Source organism: Pygocentrus nattereri, chromosome 25, assembly GCF_015220715.1.
Source record: "Pygocentrus nattereri isolate fPygNat1 chromosome 25, fPygNat1.pri, whole genome shotgun sequence".
Taxonomy (NCBI): domain Eukaryota; kingdom Metazoa; phylum Chordata; class Actinopteri; order Characiformes; family Serrasalmidae; genus Pygocentrus; species Pygocentrus nattereri.
The window spans coordinates 17,330,601-17,351,995 of record NC_051235.1 but is presented as its reverse complement, the minus strand read 5'-3'; the positions used below and the strand labels follow the sequence as shown (position 1 = coordinate 17,351,995).

General features: G+C 38.3%; 1 protein-coding gene across 5 annotated transcripts in view; it reads left to right on the top strand.

Moving 5' to 3' along the window:
• Positions 1-17,672, top strand: part of nap1l4b (nucleosome assembly protein 1-like 4b) — a 21,881-nt gene extending 4,209 nt beyond the window's left edge. For 4 of the 5 annotated variants that reach the window (XM_037534629.1, XM_037534631.1, XM_037534630.1 and 1 more), the window contains exons 4-14: positions 11-152; positions 2,614-2,697; positions 3,867-3,998; positions 8,764-8,835; positions 9,155-9,294; positions 10,354-10,499; positions 10,634-10,653; positions 13,576-13,695; positions 14,803-14,838; positions 14,917-14,964; positions 16,848-17,672. In XM_037534629.1, the coding sequence (XP_037390526.1) occupies positions 11-152; positions 2,614-2,697; positions 3,867-3,998; positions 8,764-8,835; positions 9,155-9,294; positions 10,354-10,499; positions 10,634-10,653; positions 13,576-13,695; positions 14,803-14,838; positions 14,917-14,964; positions 16,848-16,886 (979 nt within the window). In that variant the 3' untranslated portion in view covers positions 16,887-17,672. Of the gene's footprint in view, positions 1-10; positions 153-2,613; positions 2,698-3,866; positions 3,999-8,763; positions 8,836-9,154; positions 9,295-10,353; positions 10,500-10,633; positions 10,654-13,575; positions 13,696-14,802; positions 14,839-14,916; positions 14,965-15,295; positions 15,329-16,847 lie in introns of all 5 variants that reach the window. The other variant, XM_037534628.1, reaches the window with a different exon arrangement.
• The last annotated feature ends 3,723 nt before the right edge of the window (positions 17,673-21,395 follow it).

Genomic DNA, 21,395 nt, shown 5'->3' with positions numbered 1-21,395 from the left:
TTCCCTGCAGTCTACCCACATCTGTCAAGAGAAGAGTCAATGCCTTAAAGAATCTACAAGTCAAGAGTGCGCACATAGAAGCCAAATTTTACGAAGAGGTGCACGAACTAGAGAGAAAGTATGCTGCACTCTATCAGCCACTGTTTGATAAGGTTAGTCTGCCTTTGTGGTTTGTTTTCACACATGCTACTTTAGTGCCTTCGTAAGTGAACTCGTAAGTGAGCTTTTGTTTTTAAGGTGCCATAGAATGGAAAACTGTATCTACACTGGCGGATTAGAATAAGGAGAGTCTTGACTTGTTAATACTAATGCCCCCAAAATTTAAATACTACAGCAACAGAGAAACAGCAGAAAATGGCAGACTATCCTTTGTTCCAGGCTCTAAAGGCAAGGTCTGCATTTTTTAATGCTCTTGCCAAAGAACCTACAACTTTCTTACAGAAGGCCCAGCCAAAATTAACAGATATGGTTAATGTTCATCTTTATACAAGGGTACAGTTGGCTTCCTATTTGCCAGCTTCTTTATCGAATGTTCTGTTCCACTTTAAATGTTACAGCTTGTACACATGCCAGACTGTAACGTGGCACCATTTAAGGTGTAACAGAAAAATTCGCCAAATACGTCAGTGAATAGGAAGCTAGCCTTTTAACAAGATCCTGAAAAACTTTAATTCGAAGTTTTTCGTTTTCTCTGCACATTCCCTTCTGGACAGTTTCTTAAACCCTGGACAGTATCACACATCGTTTAACACTCTATAGAGTGGCAGTTTTAACTTTATCATCACAACACCAACCAAAACCTGTAGGTAGGAACCATGCTGTGTTATTTCATCCGCTCTATGATGGTTGGAGCCAGATCATTTTAAGTTGAAAGCTTTATAGTGAGCTAACAGCTTTAATTTAAGGTAACTAAATAGTCTAATGACGTAGTATGTATACAGAGCAATGTTATTTTTCTGCCTGTGTCTGTTTCAACATATTGCTTCTGTGTGAGCCATTGCAGTGCCTCACTGTTAACCAGCAAATTGGAGCAGAGCTTATCAAATTATTCATGAATCCACTAAAAAAGGGAAAACAGCTTGTTTTGTTCTAGGGCCAAATCATTTGGATGCAAATGGGCATGTAAAACCACATCTGGGCATTTTTCACCCTGACCAAAGTCACATACCTTCTATGTAGACATCAGAGAACATTTAAAAATGCTGAATAAATACTTTATATGGCACTTTTAAACAAAGGTTTTAGTTTAGGCCAAATTTCATTGCCATTATATCAAAATTGAATGACAAATGGACCAACAGAAAAGATCCAAAATGACTTGACATAAATTTTAATTGCACTAATTTTAGGGCTGTCAAACTGTAGTTTTCCAGTCTCCAGTTGTTTTGTACATTTCCATCCAGTAAAGTCTGCAAAATTATTAACATTTCCACATCAGTGGTGTGTTTTGTTGAAATGATTCTTAGATGTATTTGACGATAAACAAATTCATGACCGTACATGAAAATAATTTTGGTTTTATCAAGAGATCCGTAATGGAACTCATTAATGGGCCATTTAAAAGCTGCATTTCAGCAAGAGGACTACAGTTGAGGAGTCATAGCAACATACAGCGAGCAAGCACCTGGGCTCCAGTGTAGGTGCTTCGAATGGCCAAACTAGGAAAATGAGTTAACAGTGTTTAAAAAAAACAATTCTGGCATTCACAGGATATTAAAGCGCACCACTAATTAATATACATGAAAGTTAAGAACATTGTTGTCTCTCCTGTAACATTCAGATACAAGGTTTCGTTATGACAGCAAGGAAATAAGTAGCAGATTTATGGAGATGTGGATTTTGTATTAGATCGGAACCATGGTTAACATCCTGGAATGTACAGTACTGTGCGAAAGTCTTAGGCACCCAAGACACATTTTCAAAATCTATTTATTTATGTAGTATGTGTTTAAATGTTAATATTTTAATAAACAAAATGTATAGATTATTAATTAATAATTATAAAATGATGAAATAATAAATAGTGATGTTATGGATGTGAGTGTGTTTGTTTAACCAATTTCGAACCGCTCCTTAAGGAAGCCCATTATTATATGTAGTTAAAAAGCAGCTCCTGGTTTGATCAATCAGTGCTTCAGTAAATTGTGCTCATGATGTAATTGGTGATATTAACAAGTCTCTGTGGTGGCTGTGAAGGTGTCAATGAAAAAATGGACCCAAGAAATTCTTGGTACTTTTTATTGTTTTTATGTTTACTTGAATTATGAATATGACTTTATTCTAATGTATATTTTCATGTAACTCACTGCTGAGGTAAACTGTTTACAAATTTGCTTAGATGCCCAAAACTTTCGCACAGTACTGTATACTGTAAGAGTGATGTAGTTTTCTAACTTTTTCCCTTTCTTGACGCTGTTATGGTAAAGACTCTTTGAGGTAAAAAAAACCTCATGCCTGCAACCAAGGACTCAAAGCTAATTTTCTAAAAAAGCTGTCTGGGGCTTTCAGGCTTTTTTTCCCCTCATCGGCTTACACAGTTTTAGTGGAGTTCAGGCTCTTTCAGTTCACCAGTCATGGTGTTTTATTTCATTCTGCATTCCTTTTTGGCTCCAGAGGAAAGAAATTGTAACGGGTGCGGTGGAACCTACAGATGAGGAGTGTGAATGGCACAGTGACCACGAGGAGGAAGAGCTAGCAGTGAGTATTGCTCAATTAAACGTAAAGTTTTAGAGTGGCTCTACATCTAACTTTTTTCTTTGGTTTGGTTCTCCAGTTGCTTTCCAGTTACAGCTGCCTGAGTGTTGAAGCATTATACATTCTTTCAAGCTCTGCCCATATTTATTAGTTTAATTGCTTTGGTTTAAGTACTGGAAAGTGTGGACTTATCCAGTAACACTAGCAGGCAGAATAATGAAGCTGGAGCAGCACCAGAACTTCACATTTTGGTGTGCACTTGGTTCACACTAGGCTGTCACGGTTACTCAGTTAAACTCAAGGTAATACCATAGACAAAGTAATGACAGTAATTCCTTTTGAGATTAGCAGTTTGTATGATAAGTTTATTTATTTAACATGCATAAAAAGTAAGTAGTAAAAAAATGACATTAATATTATTTTTTAACCTTTTATCATGGTTTTATCACAATAAAACCATTAGTGATTATCACAATATTGCAATTTTAAAAACTGCTACATGTTTAAAGCTAAACAAACTATATTCTCAGTGTGTGTTTTTATGAAGTAGAACTGTGTATGGTAAGACAATTACCGTAATCCATAATCATTAATAAAATTATTTTGTATGTACTTAAATATGATTATCATATTTATATTTGCTAATCATATATTTGCTGTTATGGAGTGGAGAATCCCTGCTGTAAATGTTCCAAAGTGAACCATAGAATTAATTCATGTGCACAGAGAACACTTTTCTGTACAGTTAATGCATGATTAATTTTTATTCACTAAATGTGTCATACTGGGTTGGGGGGGGGGGGGGGGGTGCAAAAGTTCTGGCGATATGTTAAACTTATTTTTAACTAAATTTACATCTAGTTGACACCTGTTCCAGCAGACGTTTACAATGCGTTCAGTTTTACATGCTTGAAAATCTTTTCAAATATGTGCCAGATAATGAGATTTGATCTAGGATGAGCTTTTAATGAGGACTATATGTTTTGATCAGCTGATAAGGAATCAAGTTTTTTTGCCTTTCATATTTTAATGACTGTGAGTATACAGAGGGGTGTAGGGCCTGATCCTGTTACCTAGACACTTGCTAGAATGTCTGTGCACACCAAAGAACGCAGCCTTCTCTTTGTGGTTAAGAGTAAGGTGTGTAATCTGAGCCTGGCCGACCTTTTCAGGACGAGCTACAGAAGAAAGCTTCTATAGAGGAGCCGAAGGAGGAGGCCGCTGCTGAGGAGAACCCCAAAGGAATTCCGGAATTCTGGCTCACCATATTCCGCAGTGTGGACATGCTGAGCGACATGCTTCAGGTGAGCATGTCATTTTCCTCTCTCTCTCTCTCTCTCTCTCTCTCTCTCTCTCTCTCTCTCTCTCTCTCTCTCTCTCTCTCTCTCTCTCTCTCTCACTCTCTCTCTCTCTCTCACTCTCTCTCTCTCTCACTCTCTCTCTCTCTCTCTCTCTCTCTCTCTCTCTCTCTCTCTCTCTCTCTCTCTCTCTAATAATTGTATTTTTTAAATTCAACTAAACAAGCCAACATTTTAATTGTCAGTTCAAATATGCTTTACCTGTCATGGTATATTCTATTCGAAAAACTGTGAAATGTGAAGTTTCTGATGTTTTGGCATATTTTCCTTTCGAAACAAGGTGTATAAATCAATAGGTTGTTGGGATTTTCTTTCCCATTATTATGTCATGGCAAAGCAGTGCCTATAATCACACTCACCTTCCCCACATTTCACAACAAGCACCATTTCTGATGAAAACAGAAAAAAATGTGATGTTGTTGGATGCCAGGTTTACAGTGAGCCATGTTTTCTAGCCTTCTGTTGTATAGGCCAATAAGCACCTGGTTAGTTTCTGTATTTTATTTTAATACTGACGTGACGTGCCCTCTGAATGAATCCCTTTTTTGATTGAATATGTCAGTTCTTGGCTCTTGAAAACTGCTATAATACTATACTGCTAGACTACATGGGTGATGACAAGTACTGGGTTTGCTGACTTTAATCAGACTAGTGATACAAAACTGAGTTATAGGACAAGTCTAAGATAAGCACACGTTACTTAGATGTCTGTGAAAGAGGGGTCTATATAGGACAGCACTAAATTCATGTGTCGGCTAAGTCAGCAAGATAGTATAATCAGTAACCGCCATGCACTCAAAGTATAACAGGGCTGTGAATGCAAACTTTTACCATTCTGAAACACCCAGTTGCATCCTGGTCTGTGGTTAATGGTTTAAACATAAAAGGCCCCTGCACAACAAACACATTCACACAAACTTCTCAACCTTGTGATGTGCAATGGCGCCAACACTCTATGTCGAAGGGGGGCTGCACTTTGCGATTCTGAGCATTATTCAATTTCTCAGCGCTCCACTGAGCATTTTGCCATTACAACATTAAGTCAAAGCCATATCAAGTCCACAAAAAGCCACAACAGATCACATGTGCCTTAACCCTGAACAGAAACGGCCAATGAGATGGACGGATCAGAAAATTCTATGTTAAAGCACACTATAAAATGCTGAATTGAAGCCTTTTTATTTCTTTCACATATGACAGATCAAATCAAATCAAAATTATTTGTGTAGCACTTTTTACAACTGATATTGTCACAAAGCAGCTTCACAGAATTCCAGAAAAGACAAAGTTTTAACAAGAATGTAAAAACCCCCAGGTGAGAAAGCCAGGGGTGACAGTGGCAAGGAAAAACTCCCTCAGAACTGAGGAAGAAACCTTGGGAGGAACCAAGGCTCACAAGGGGGGACCCATCCTCCTCTGGTCAAACTCCCTACAAGTGATTATACTACTAATATTAATAGCAGGAGTATTAGTAGTAGTAATAGCTAGGGGTCTATGAAAACATTAATGTAGTTTTCCCAGCAGCTAGTCCAAGGCAGGCAGCAGTAGCTGGGGCGTGGGCAGCTGGTCTGAAGTGGTTAGCAGGAGAGCTCGACAGTCAGTCGTCCTTCAGTGTCCAGCCAGACATGTGGGCAGTCGTATAATTGGAAAAAAGGCAGGGAGATGTGGCTAATGACTCCGGCAGGTCTGACTTAACTAAAAGGACTGAAACAGTTTGGCATCCCTCCGCTCCATCGTCCACAAACCTGTGTGACCGCGTGCGAGTGGCAGGACGACAGCACCATTGTTTCAGTTTACTATAATTCCCTGTGTCCAAGGACCCCTGGATCTGCTGCCTTTATTTAAGGGGGAACATTACCTACCAAAAACTAAACTGAACAAGTGAGTTTTCAGCCTAGATTTGAAGATTGAGACTGTGTCTGAGTCCCGAACATTTTCTGGAAGATCATTCCAGAGTTTGGGGGCTTTATAAGAAAAGGCTCTTCCCCCCAGCGGCAGCCTTATGAATTCTAGGAACTATTACTAAGCCAGCACTCTGTGATCTGAGTAGTCCTGATGGCTTGTAATAGGAAATAAGGTCTTACAGGTACTCAGGAGTGAGCCCATGTAGGGCTTTATATGTCAATAAAAGAATTTTATATGTGATGTGTTCTTTCAAATTGGAGAAAATAGCTTATACTCTGAAAGGTAATACTGACTCCTTCTTTCCAAGTGGAATTCTTTTATACTGTATATTGATTCGATATCAGTCCTGCCCACCAACTGATTATAAATACAATAAGGAAAATAATAAAATTTTTATTTATTTATTTATATGGTGTTTGTCCCTATGTATAGATGTTGAGGTAGAGACGTATTTGCCTTTGTATTGTCTTTTGGTCATGTCGGTTGGTGCATTTGCCTTTGCATCTCTGTACGGGTGGGTGCTAATGTATGTTTTGTTTGGCACAAGCAGATTTTTGTAAATGCTAAATGGGGATTGTGTGGGGTTTTTGGTTTGTGCCCTTGTATTTTTGTATTTTGTTTGTTAACTTGGGAGAAAACAACAAAATCTAAAGCAAGGACTAGAACATATTATCAATGTTACCATCTTATTTTTATTGTGATTGCTGCTCCTGCTTTGAAATAAAAAAAATCAATATGGAATTTAACAGGCAGCCAGTGAAGTGATGATGGCACTGGACTGATATGATAAAAATTTTCTAGTTTTAGTGAGGACCCTGGCTGCAACGTTTTGGACTAGTTGAAGTTTGCTTAGATTCCTGCTCGTACATCCTGATAGTAGTGCGTTACAGTAGTCTAGCCTAGAAGTAATAAATGCCTGTACTAGTGTTTCTGCATCAAGCAGGGACAGGGCATTTTCTTATGCCCTAGAGATGCTGCCTATGTGTTGATCTAATGATAAATCTGAATCAATTATGATCCCAAGATTTTTTTGCTGCTGAACTAGGTGTAACTGGAAAGTCAGCGAGATTTAAAATTAAATCTGGATGGACAGATGTCTTTTAAAGAACAAGTATATTAAACTGAGGGGAAAAAAAGAGTAAAATATACCTCCTTTAAGGGGCCAAGGGCAATTCTACACAGATTAAAGACATTTACAGTACTGTGTGAAAGTCTTAGGCACCCAAGACACATTTTCAAAATCTATTTATTTGTGTAGTAAGTGTTTAATTGCTGAGAAAAGTGTTAATATTTGAATAAACCAAATTTATAGAATATTAATAATGATATATGATATTAACAAGTCTCTGTGGTGGCTTTGAAGGTGACAAGGAAAAAATATGGACCAAAAAAATTCTTGTTACTTTTTGTTGTTTTTATGTTTATATGAATTATGAATATGACTTTATTCTAATGTATATTGTGATAAACTCACTGCTGAGGTAAATTACTGTTTACAAAAAACTGTTTACAAATTTGCTTAGATGCCTAAAACTTTCGCACAGTACTGTATATGATTACATTTCCACTGGACTGCTCACATCTATGTGTAGTTGGGTTTTTTGCTGGCTTCCAATTATATTTCTGTTTTTTGTTTTATATATATATATATATATATATATATATATGTTTTATGTAATTACCTGTAGAGGGAGTTCTAATCTTCTTCAGTTTTTCCCCTAATTTAGTCATGGCTGTGACCTTCGTGCTAGTTAGGTCTCCCCATCACATGATGCTACCAAGCACGTTGAAGGCTAGCATGTGCTTCCTCAGACACACAAGGCCATTCATTCCAAACTGCTACTAACAACATCGCTGGATAGCTTAACGCACTTCTGTGATGTCAGCGAACAGATGTTTGTTGGCTCGCATCATAGTGGACAGGGTCATATGGTGTATGTGATGCATACTGTATTATGTCTCCTCAGACACTGCACATATATACATATTCACATTCATCTCGTTTAGCTTATTTACGTAGGCTCGTGTATCTGCTCTCATGTTTTTTTTATATATTCCATTGTAGTTTTTATTTGCCCCTTAGTTAAATGTTTTATTTTGTTGTTAATGGTTTGTTTCATATGTTAAATGTCATGCATGTGTGCACTTACCAAGACACATTTGCTGTATATGTAGTATATTTGGCAAAATTAAGTGAATCTGATGCTGTTTCTAACAACCCAGCAAGAGATGAGGCCAGTTATGCTGTCTTGGACTCTCAGCCACAGACGGCTGAAACTCGGAGGGGGGTACTTTTTTGAGTGAAAAGGTTTAGAATAGCAACAGATAACTATAAAAAGGTTAAAGTACTTGGAATGCAGTGGTTTATAGTATTGACCAGCTATTTTTTAGTTCATTTAGTTCAGTACACAGACTGCAGAGTTTTAGAATTGAATAGTTTCAAACCAGATTGACCAGTTGTTTCTTTTGTTTTCTTAAAGTACCTTGTAGAGTTGGCTTTACACATACAAGAAATGCATATTATAAATACAATTTTTTCTGTTAGCTGGTATTTATTTCAAAAAAGGTATATACAAAAATGTCATTTTCAAATGGATATACAGCACCTCTTCAGTTGTTTTTTTTGTAAGTCTATTCCCTGTCACATTATGCGCATTACTTGTTTCAGTACAGTATGCAAGTACAGTCAATAGTATTTGAAGCATAATGTGATGAGAGAAACATATGATGTGATCATTTTATGAAAGTGCAGACCCAGCAAGGTGCTCTTCTGACCAGTCAATAACTCCACCTTTCTTTCTTCCAGGAACACGATGAGCCAATACTTAGACATCTACAAGACATTAAAGTAATATTTTCTGGTCCTGATGAGCCTATGGTAAGGACCAATCCAATTTTGTTTTCAGTGTATTGTTCACATTGTAGCCAGCAAGAGGTATTATAGGACTCTTTTTATGCATAAATTAAGTCTAACAGCCTATGCAAAAGATAATTCCCTCCCACTGACAATGCCTAGTCCAAGCCTTTTAATCTGTGATCTGAAAACACTGTAATTACTGTTTACTGTAATTGCATTTTTTTAGATTGTGCTTGTGTTACTTATGATGGCCTTCTGCTGAGCTGTCTACAGTACACCCAGTGAGAGCGTTGTGTTTATGTGTGTGTGTGTGTCTTTGTGGTTTATCTCCTTTTGGCAGAGTTTTACATTAGAGTTTCACTTTGAACCTAACATCTACTTTAAAAACACCGTCCTCACAAAAATGTACAAGATGAAATCTGAACCAGAAGCTGAGGATCCGTTCTCATTTGAAGGGCCAGAGATTATTGACTGTGAGGGGTAAGTGTCTAATTGTCTAAAAAGTGGTAATTGTACAGCTTTCCCACTTTCTCTAAATGTAATCAATACATGTTTGGAATCCAGATTTTGCTTCTTTGGTTAAGACCTGGAGCTGTGAGGCTAACATTGCTAACAAACATTAGAAGTCAGTAGTCACCCAAATCCTTACGTAAGTACGTCCTCAACACGTCTCTCAGCCTGCTCAAACTGCATCTAGGTCTTCATTAAGGATGCACAGACTTTTCACTGTTGTTTTGGACACAGTAAGACTTGCTATGAGCTATAAGAAATGAACAAAACTTGTCTGCAGGCAGACGTTTTAGACAGGGGATGTGCTGAAAAGCAACTGACTGTCACATGCACACATCATGCAGCACGGAACATGTCTGTTTGTTTGTCTTTTAAGTTACTGTTAATCTTGAGTGTTTAAACTGAAGTTATATGTTTACAAGTAGAAACAAAGAAATCTCAAATATTATGTAGCATCCATGCCTGTGTGATGAACAAGATTTTATTGGGATGGGGCAGAATTCGGCATAGCACTGTTGTCTTTAATGGCTGATTGTGGCATTTCACTACACAGTGAAATTTTGAGCATACTAAGCAGTTCTCCAGACTAACTTTTCCACTGGTTCCACTGGTGCTACCAACTTTTTCAGTTTGTCGCCCTAGCACATGATTTGGTAGCACTGTGTTTTTAGGTACAGTCTGCACAATTTGTGCAGTTTTTTAAGTTAAACAATCTTCAAAAAAAATCTTCTACAAATTCAAAATTAGTGAATATTTGCAAAAAAAACAAAGTTTATGTGTTTGAACATTAAATATCTTGTCTTTGTGGTGTATTCAATTGAAAATAGGTTGAAAAGGATTTGCAAATCATCGTATTCTGTTTTTATGTTTTACACAATGTCCCAACTTCATTGGAATTGGGGTTGTAAAGCTGACCACAAGCCAGTTGTCTAGGTGTGAAAGATCAGTGAAAAACTCAGTGTTTGCTGAACTTTAGTGCCTGCTATGCGAACAAGCACCCTGTCATTTTTCCTGTCCTTCTGACGGCAGATGTGAGATTGACTGGTACAAAGGCAAAGATGTTACAGTCAAAACAATCAAGAAGAAACAGAAGCACAAGGGCCGGGGCATCGTAAGGACGGTCACTAAACAAGTGCCCACTGACTCCTTTTTCAACTTCTTCAACCCCATTAAAGGTACAAAACTTGTAGAATTGTTTGGAAATTAGTGCTGATTTAATAAAAAAAAACTACATACAAGAGACCAGGAGTAGTTGACTAGTTTAAATAACGAACCTGTTATATAATTTCTCTTTTTTCTTCCTTCACAGTTTCTCCAGATAATGAATTGGTAAGTCTGTTTCTCTGCATTGACTTACATAGACATGGCTTTACAGAGGACACCATTTTATACAATTCTGAAAGGCACTCTCATGATCTTGGCGCTCAATTTCAAAATACATTATATTTCCAAAAGTATTTACTCACCCATCCAAATCATTGAATTCAGGTGTTCCAATCACTTCCATGGCCACAGGCGTATAATGCCAAGCACCTAGGCCTGCAGACTGCTTCTACAAACATTTGTGAACAAATGGGTCGCTCTCAGGAGCTCAGTGAATTCCAGCGTAGTACCATGATAGAATGCCACTCGGACAACAAGTCCAGTTGTGAAATTCCCTCGCTACTAAATATTCCACAGTCAACTGTCAGTGGTATTATAACAAAGTGTGACTGGGAACGACAGCAATTCATCCACGTGGTAGGCCACGTAAAATGACAGAGCGGGGTTAGTGGATGGTGAGGCGTATAGTGCGCAGAGGTCGCCAACTTTCTGCAGAGTCAGTCGCTACAGACCTCCAAACTTCATGTGGCCTTCAGATTAGCTCAAGACCAGCATAGAGAGCTTCACGGAATGGGTTTCCATGGCCGAGCAGCAAAGCGGTTGAATGCAGTGGTGTAAAGCAGTGCTGCTGGACTCTAGAGCAGTGGGGACATGTTCTCTGGAGTGATGAATCACACTTCTCCATCTGGCAATCCGGTGGACAAGTCTGGGTTTGGCGGTTGCCAGGAGAACGGTACTTGTCTGACTGCATTGTACCACGTGTAAAGTTTGGTGGTGGGGGGATTATGGTGTGGGGTTTTATTTCAGGATTTGCGCTTGGCCCCTTAGTTCCAGTGAAAGGATGCTTAATGCTTCAGCAGACCAAGAGATTTTGGACAATTTCATGTTCCCAACTTTGTGGGAACAGGTTGGGGATGGCTCCTTTCTGTTACAACATGACTGCGCACCAGTGTGCAAAGCAAGATCCATAGGATAAGTGAGTCTGGTGTGGAAGAACTTGACTGGCCTCACCGCATCTTGTTAGAACACCTTTGGGATGAATTAGAGCGGAGACTGCAATCCAGGCTTTCTCATCCTACATCAGTGTCTGACTTCACAAATGCACTTCTGGTAGAATGGTCAGAAATTCCCATAAACACACTCCTAAACCCAGAAGAGTTGATGTTGTTATAGCTGCAAGGGTGGGCCGACATCATATTAAACTCTATGCATTAAGAATGGGATGTCACTCAAGTTCATATGCGTGGGAAAGCAGATGAACGATTACCTTTGGCAATATAGTGTATGTTGTAGCTGACCTTTCGCATTTATGCCAAATAGCTTAGCAGTTACAAATGTTAAAACTGATCCTATAAAAGCCTTCTGATGTGAGCAGAAAATACATCCGCTGGGCAGTAGGGTAAGGAATGGTACAATTACAAACCCATTATAGTATCATAAACGAATACCTGTGTTGTGTTTAGTTTAAGGCTGCAATTAACAGTTTCTGTAATTGATTAATCAGTTCATTATTGCTTCTGGAAAATAAAGTACAGCTAGTAGTCTGTTGCTAAGTAAACATTTCTTGTCAAGCTTCTTTCAACAATTAAAAAATACAAGGACCTTATCTACTAAATCATATTTGTTAAAAACAAAGAAAACTGCTATTAGCTACTTATATAAACTACTGATATAAACCTTTTTCACTGCCCTAATAGATCACTGTATTGTTTAGTCTGAAAAGTACTCAAATAACCGAAACATCTTACATGGCAGCCCATGTACCATTGTGGAGGTAGTTAAATTCTACAAAACCTTCACATTGCTAGTCAAATTAGTTCTCCTCTAATGATTAAGCAAAGATAAATTTGTTAGTTTGTGTGTAAAGTAACATATTATCCAACCTGTCATTACTGAGAACACAGCTGTTTTAGACACACAGTGCCCTAAACATGCTCACTACACATGAAAGCGCATTAACCATGTGCAGTATGTCAGCTTTTTCCAAAAACATCTGTCCACATGAAAAGGATTTTTAAAAATCTCCACTCTGGAGACCATACATAAAGCAAGTGTTCAGTGACGTAAAGCTCTGTTTTCATGAGGCTGGAAGGCCAAAAAAAAGATATTTTCAAAAGATATTCATATATATGCAGGCTGTGTGCTCTAGTGCACAAACAGCTCTGGTGAGGGATATGTACAACTTAGCTGTGCAGTTCTGTGAAAATGCAGCTCGTCCCTTCAGCTAACTATTTATTTTACTAAACTAACCAGAGCTAACTGAAAAGTAGAAAACACGCCTTTTTTATTTAATTTTAATTTAATTTATTTTCATTACAGTTTTAGCAATTACTCACCATGCTGAACCTATCTATATTTTCCCTCTTTCAGTCAGGTCATGTAAATCGGGAGCAGAAAAATCATCAAGCCAGCTAATCGATAACCACATTCGTTGCCAATGATTTTTGTGTAATGTTGTTTAGTTGTTGGAGCCCTAATTTAATTACCCTTCTTGCAGGTGTACAGATGTGAGATGTGAGAAATAGTGCAGACCATTGATTGGTCAAACACTGCCAGTCAAGTGAGATGGCAGCCGTTTCTTAATAAAAACCAAAAAACATAATTAATTTACGCTTCTGTTGTGTGATGTGACTGGCACTTTGGCAGAGAGATCTGGGTCCAGAACAGCAACTGTGCTGTGTAGTACTTCACTGCCTAGTAGAAAAAGGCCATCTCATAGAACAGTGCTGGTGTTTTATCATAAATTACTATGGTTTCATAGGTTTTTATATACCTTAGTATCTTCAGTAGTTACTGTTGTTGGTAATTAGTTTGTGAATAACATTGACCTAATGTAAGTTAAATTAATATTTTTATGTTTAATTGATTTTTAGAGTGTTGATGCAGCATTGTGTTGAGAACCTGTTTTGTTTTCATGTACTCTGACAGGATGAGGACTCTGAGTTCACTCTAGCCACAGATTTTGAAATTGGCCATTTCTTCAGGGAGAGGATAGTACCAAGAGCTGTGCTGTACTTCACTGGAGAGGCACTGGAGGATGATGAGAGCGTAAGTGAACATTTCTCCTTAAACATTTTAAGGCCCAGCACAGTATTTTTTCATCTTAATCAAAATGTTACGTCAACAGAAAGTATCCAACATTTGTTGGGCACTGCAGAGCATGAAATAATATCTAAATTATGTTTTTTTTTGTATACTGACCCCTGACCACCCTTTAGGAATTACACTTTATTTGGCTTGGTGTTACACGTTACAAACACTAATTGACTATGGCAAATCATAAGCTAAGTTATATTGCGTATTCATGAGCGGCAAAATCAACTGACCCTCCTGCACTACACAGATTTTTAAAAATGGCCTACAGAGGCTTATAATGGGAAATCGAAATGAGGGTGTTTTTGCATTTTAATCTGCTCTTCCTATGTAGTTTCTGGATGCCTTCTGTCACGTCTTTTGACGAAAAGAAGATGATCTTCCAAAACCAAAAAGTCAAAAGATTTGTGTTATTTTCGGTCACATATCACCATTTTAAGCCAGCAATCAAAAGCATAGGATTTTACACTTCAGTCACTTTTTATTGTTCCTCTGATGAAAGAAGTCAATAATAAGTTCGCAGTGATCTAAATCCCGTCCTGAATGTGTGTGTATCAGAAACAATCACTGTGCAGAACTTGAGACAGCAGAAAACACGGTAGCTCACAGATGCTTCAATTCCACATGCTGACACATTTTACTGTACAGGATAGGCCTGGGCATGGTGGTTCAGTGTAATCTGATATCAGCAATGAGAAAGTCACACACGCGCACACACACACACACACATTATCTGAGCTGCTTCTCTCTCAGGGTCGCGGGTGAGAGAGTCAATGATAAACTAAATTTTGCTAAGTATTTTTAAAGATCATCTGTGCCTAATGCCCAACGTGGGCATGCACACTGCCAAGCTACTTTTAGGGGAACTTTTAATGACTAAGTTAACAATTTTTAAAATGATGATGTTAAACATGCTTAAACATCAGTGTGTGCTTGTTTGTTGGGTTAGGATGGTGCAACAACTGCTAATAATTTAGCATTTTGTGTATGTGTAGATGTATAATGCTATGGAAATGCTCATGATTTTTATTTTTATTTTTTTGTCTGTGTGTATGTTCTTAGTTTGAGGAAGAAGAGCTTGATGAGGGTGAAGAGGAGGTATGTATGAGTCTATTACTTTAATAACTAATCTGTTCCTTTGTTTTAATGTCTCTGATGATATGTTTTGCAAAACAGGACCAAGATGATGAAATGGATGAAGAGGAGGAGGAGGGAGATTCTAAGGTTGGTTTTGAAATTGGGACAAGGAATTAATTAGTAGCACTGTCTCACCAATCAATTCTTTATATGCTATCTGGTCATTAATTCTTATGGGTACTTGAATATCAGAATTATTCAGAATGCACATCCCTGTTCCGTACTGTCTCACAAATCAAATGTTTGTGTTTTTGAGTACTTGTCGTTGTCATAATGGTCCTGTTTTTTGTCAGTCCTGCTGTTTTGTATTTTTGCAGTATACAGCCATCTTGTTTGTTTTAAATGTTTGAGATGTTAATGGTGATTGGTTGTTCTCCTTCCCCCTCCTACCCTGAACCTCACTCTCCCCCAATTACAGGCATAAGTCATTTCTCACCTCATGCATTTCTAGGTAAGGAAGAAATGTCATGAGCTCATTTCACTGTGGTCTTGTGCTCGCCGACCCTCATTTGAGCTTCTATGTTGTCTCATCATATCGTTTCACCACCATACTTTCCTGACTGTTAACCCTATTTCGTTTCTGTCCCTAGTATGCTCCATTTAATCTTCTTTGTTCTTTCTTTTGGTCTGTCTGAAGAAGGCCTTGTCCAGGCCCTCTTAGGAGTTAGAATGCATTTGTTAGGTCTGAGGACTGGAGAAGGCCTTTGTGTTCTTGTCTTTCTGTCTTTTCTGTCAGTGCTATTTAGAACCATCCTAAACCCATTAGAAGAACTGCTGAACAGTGCTATTAATTAGATTAAAATTAAAATGACTTTTGTACTAAATTATTTATTAATTTTGGAAATTGTATTAAATATCACATGCTTAAAAATTTTGATGAACATGAAACTGAAGCATTTTTTGCTGCTATTTAGTGCAGACGGTCTTGGGTCATTATTTTCTGTTCAAAGACCTCTGTTTCTGGGCCAAAAACTAGCTTACCACTAGCAGCAATTCCTTCTTGGGTTTTATATTATCAGAGAATAGGGCTACTTGATGCCTGAGGACCTTTCAGTAACAAAGACCTGAGGTCCTAAAACAGTCTATTTAGCAGCGAGTTCAGTCCCTGAGTTTTGAGCCAGAGATGTAGGTTACCATGGCAGAGCACTTGGTGGGGGTTGGATTGGGTTTTTTGGATTGGTTCTGTTCGTGCTGGAACATACTCTCTCCCCATTGAAGGTATATATGAGAAATGAAAGAGTGGTGCTTTTATTAAATATGCTAACATGTTTATCATGCCACATCCATATAATGATTTACAAATCCTCTAATGCAGTTCAACTTCAAAATCAGTTGATGTGCTGGATCAGGGGTGTTGAGGCAAGGAATATTTGAAATTTTGCAGAGCAGTGGAGCCTCAGTAGCAGCAGAATTAGTGCTCCTTTCAAGTCGACTCGGTTTTATTGGGAAGAATGATTTTTCCACCAGGAGGCGCTACGTGAACTCCCTTTGAAGTTGGATGCATCACAATTTTTGATACAGCACAAATTGGCCAAGTGACAAACTTTACAGTATAGGCTAAAATCCACAGAGGCAAGTTGATTGCTAGCTAATGAACAAGTATTTTGTATTTTACAACCATCATGGTTTTTATTTACTTCTGACGTAAATCACCAGATTGTGACTAGCCAGGTGAACAAGTTCCTCTTCTGAGAATACTACAGCTTAAGTTGTACTTAAAAGCAGCACAAGGAGCACTTCTCTATGGGGTGTTTGCTGAAAGCCATAGAACAGTACATATATGACTAAAAAGCATTACATGTCTCAAATAGGTCATTCTGGTTTTGTGCCACTCTTTAGTGTCATATATACCTTTTTTTAAATCTTCCTTTCTCCCTCCCATGCTCTATTAGTTCTAGTCTTTGGGTTGTGGTAATGTTCTAAATGTGGTGTTCTCTCTCCCTCCCTCTTTCTCCCTCTCCCCTCCCTAGAGTGGGGAGGCCCAACCTGCAGAGTGCAAACAGCAGTAATAGAGATTCCTCTACTGCCCCCTACAGTAACTCAAACTGGAACCTGCTCGGCGTCGCCTGATTTCTGCAGAGCACAGCCGTCCTCACAAAGCAACAGTGGAAAACATCAGCAGACAACAGAATAACACGTTGCATGACTTGTGTGAAAATTTGTCCTGCCCACTTTTCATTTTCCCCATGACTGTATGTGTGGACGGAGGGTGTTATGAACTGTGGGTAGGACAAAACTACAAAATCCCGTTAACAGCTGTGGGATATTGAATTCAGAGCAAACTGCCGATGTTCTAGAAACTTTTAGATTTTTTCTTCTGTTTGTTTTTTTTGTTTGTTTTTATTTTTTAATCCAACAACACATTCCAGAGGCCCTTGTATTGGAATGAAGTCAGTCCCAAAGTTGATTGAGCTAATTTAACTTTTTTGACGTGATATCATAGTTTACTCAGGGTTTTTTATGCCAAGAAGACGTGAGCATACTCCGTTGTGAAACCATTGATGAGAAATTAAACCCACTTAAAAGTTTTTTCCATTCCAAAACAACAAAATTTTTTAAATCCAGTTCCACTTTCTCTGAAGTTATTTATGTGATTTTTGCTTTTTTAATGGTTTTCAACTAGACATTGTTCTTGCGGCCCTGGCGGACTCTGCGAGAGCGTGAGAGAGTGGTCTCTCTGCTGTATGTACTGTGCCCTGTGGAGTTTGCCTCTGCCCCCAGCATTTAACAACAATGCTGTTGCTTTACTGCCCCAACAAACGCTTACTAAAGAATTAAACATGAATATTGCCAAATTGTGCAAGTTTTTTTTTTTGGGGGGGGGGCTTCCCAACCACAATCTTAGCTGGAATACATATTATCTAGATTAATTTCATTTAACCCAGATTTATTAGTATATATGCGCATGAAAGAAAAAACATGCAGTCAGCGTTTTTCTACAATGGGAGGACGAACAGCTTTTAACCACCAGAGGGCAGTGTAGAAGGACATGATTAAGTCTTGGCAGTACAGTTCAGGTTCCACAGCAAAACTTGAATGTGTAGGATATGAAATATGTAGGATTATGTAGATCATTCTGACTTTACAAAGATTAAAAGATGCCATGTGGTGCTGTCAGAAACAGTACAGGACTGTCAATGTAGTCCGAGTTTGAAGATGAAGTTTTGTTTTTCATATGTTTTTAAAGAAAATCAGTGTCTTTCCAGGTAGATGATTGCTGGAAATTATCGTTGGGATGGAGAAAGAGTGTCAGTAGCAAAGGAAGTAAAAGGATTACCCAGAGCTACCCTGCTCTGATCAAACAGTGTTCCCAGCATTCCTCATAAAGATAAATGTCTGTGGCAAAATATCAATGTGATATGAAAATAGGAAAGAAATCCAAACTCTAAGATAAAAGATTCTTCAGTCTTTGCTTGTGGACTCTCCTCTTCAGCCAAGTCAGAGTCCTGAGTATGTGGTCAGTGATTTGCTTTTGTGTCTGATTTTAAAGTATTTTGACCCATTCCTGTCCTGGCAGGGGTAGAAAGATTTTGGTAGAGATGTCCTGGTATTTGATGAAGTCTAGCAGGGTCAATATGGATTACATGTAATCTACCAATTTTAATTGAGTTTGTTCAAAAAGGCTGAACAGTAACGAACCATGCAACGTTTCAAAAGCTCCAAAATACTGGAAAACAACAAACTAGGAAGTCTTTAAAAGCCATCATTAAGAAATGTACTTAAAAACGCAGCAAAAAAAACTATATAACTGGATGTGACTGTCATCTCTGTTTGTGTAAGTGGCCATCTAATGAGTGCTGTTTCTCAGAAGGTAAATTTTACTTTATAATAAATGTCAGAGTATTGTCTCCAAACCAAGGTAACATCAAGTAATTCATCAGGCTCAAGGAAATAGAATCATTTAGGACTATTATTGAAAGGACATTCAGTCAATTCCAGCCAACAAGTGAGAGGAATTTGTCATTTTACAAGAACAGTTCCAGTGAGCCAAGCTGTCAGTTGAGACTAATAGAAAATGTCTGAATAGCCTTTAAAGTGAAGGCTATGCTCTAGTCAAATTCAGTGATGCTGGCCTTTTCCAAACATGTCTCGTGCCTTTATACTTCGTGTGATTAGTGTAATCGGTGGTATCATGGCATTTTTATTATGCCTGTATCACATGTGATCATTATCACATACATTCCCTTGTCACTATATAGGGAACAGCCTGGCCAAGAGGTGAAAACGCATGCTGTCAGATGTACAGTATAAATTCATACAGGCCCTCTTACATCATCTTTTAATGAGATGGTGTGTCAGGAATCGCATGCTTTATCATGTTCCCTTTGATGGAGAGCAAGATAAGCAGAAACTGGAAAGTTATATATAAAGAACATGCCAGCTATAAATCCCAGCGTCGCACTGGCAGACTGAGACAGCTAGCTACTGTACCAGTCGACTGTGTTCAGAACAGTGAAAGTGTAAAGTAGCTCCAAACACGCTTATTGTAATGATCAGATTAGAACCTTTGCATTAGGTTCTCCACGCAAATCCCTTTTTAAAACATGGCTCTTTAAGGAACCAAAAAGCCTTTTTGTGGCCTTTTTTGTTCAGGCATTACTTGTATCTGTCCTAGAAACAACTTTCAGGCATTTACACCTAAGCCTAGATGAAAATCTCTTGAAGGTGATGGTTCCATTAAGGATTAAATGCGTGCAGTTTTTCCTCTCACTCATGGTAAGATGGTATGATGGTAAGATGGTAAGATGGTAAGATGGTATGATGGTAAGATGTTATGATGGTAAGATGGTATGATGGTATGATGGTAAGATGGTATGATGGTAAGATGTTATGATGTTATGATGGTATGATGGTATGATGGTAAGATGGTATGAGGGTAAGATGTTATGATGGTATGATGGTATGATGGTAAGATGGTATGATGGTATGATGGTATGATGGTAAGATGGTATGATGGTAAGATGGTATGATGTTATGATGGTATGATGGTAAGATGGTATGAGGGTAAGATGGTATGATGGTATGATGGTAAGATGGTATGAGGGTATGATGGAATGATGGTATGATGGTAAGATGGTATGAGGGTAAGATGTTATGATGGTAAGATGGTATGATGGTAAGATGGTAAGATGTTATGATGGTAAGATGGTATGATGGTATGATGGTATGATGGTAAGATGGTAAGATGGTATGATGGTATGATGGTAAGATGGTAAGATGGTAAGATGTTATGGCGTTTGGTGTCTGAAGTTTGCTTCTTGTGTTTTGCAGCGGAGCTACGATGCTAATGTTTCTAGAAGCCAGTCTCCCAAATCTTCCAAGAGTACATGCCTAAAACTTCACGCAAACAAGCTGATGTGGTTCAGAGTCACAATATGACTTACTAATAGCCATAAAAAAGGACAAAACGTCTCTAGCTGAAAGAAGGAGCAGGATAACTGGAATAACTGGAATCTTTCCTTAGCTCAGGTATCACTCACTGCAAGACGGGTCGGGGGTCACAGCGGGGGGTGGTGTGAGTAGAGAAGCTAACTGTATGTACTCAAAATCAATAAAAAGGACCCGCCCTTCCATTAGGCGATATAGGCAAATACTAGGGGCGCCGTCTGTCCAGGGGGCGCTCGCGTGCATTTTTTTCTTTTTTTTATTTTTACAAATGAACAATTAATAAATATGAAAACAAGCAAAGTCCACATAATCCTAACTTCATTGTTTAATAATATTAGTCAAATTAATAATTATTGTAATAACAACACACAACACCTATCACCCCCCCCCCTCCCCCGCCCGTTACTGTTTCTCTGTGAGGAAAAAGACCACGCCACGGAGTGAGTGACATCTCCCCGTAAAGATGTCTGAAAGGCAGAAGTCCTCTGGTGCCCAGGGCAGAAAAAGGAGAAAAGAGGAGGAAGAAAGACAGCGAAAAACAGAGGTAATACAATATGGTGAATTGTGTATGTTGTACAGTAAAAGTTCCCTTCAGAAAAATAGTTCCTAGCTAGCAAGTGATCAGTTGCCCCCTTCCCTAAACTCATTTAAAGACATTTGAAAAGACCCCCCCCCCCCATTTTCACTAAATAAACAGGTCTTAATCCTCGTCAATAAGCAGAACGTTGTTCTCTGCACTTTATGTAAAATAGTTTTAAAATATTTTTTGTGCAGCACCTTTATATTTATTTATTTATTGTTATACGGTTATATTTATAATTCGTTTACTTTTTATTTGTTTCTTTAATACTGATTTTACTGTTTTTTTCGTTCTAAAATAAAAAAAACCTCAAAAACATAAAGCTTTTCAGTGTCTGTGTGAGTGTATAAACCCGATGATTGCAGGGGGCACCACATTGGTCAGGGCCGGCTCTGTCAATATATATGTCCAATTACGAACTTGAGGACCATGTTTTTTGCACAAATGAGCCTCACCTGTTTGTTTCAGCACTGAATGTACACTTTGATTCTGGGATCAGCCTCTTAGCGTGAAGCTGAATATAGATTCTTGTTTGAATTGTCCGTTCAGT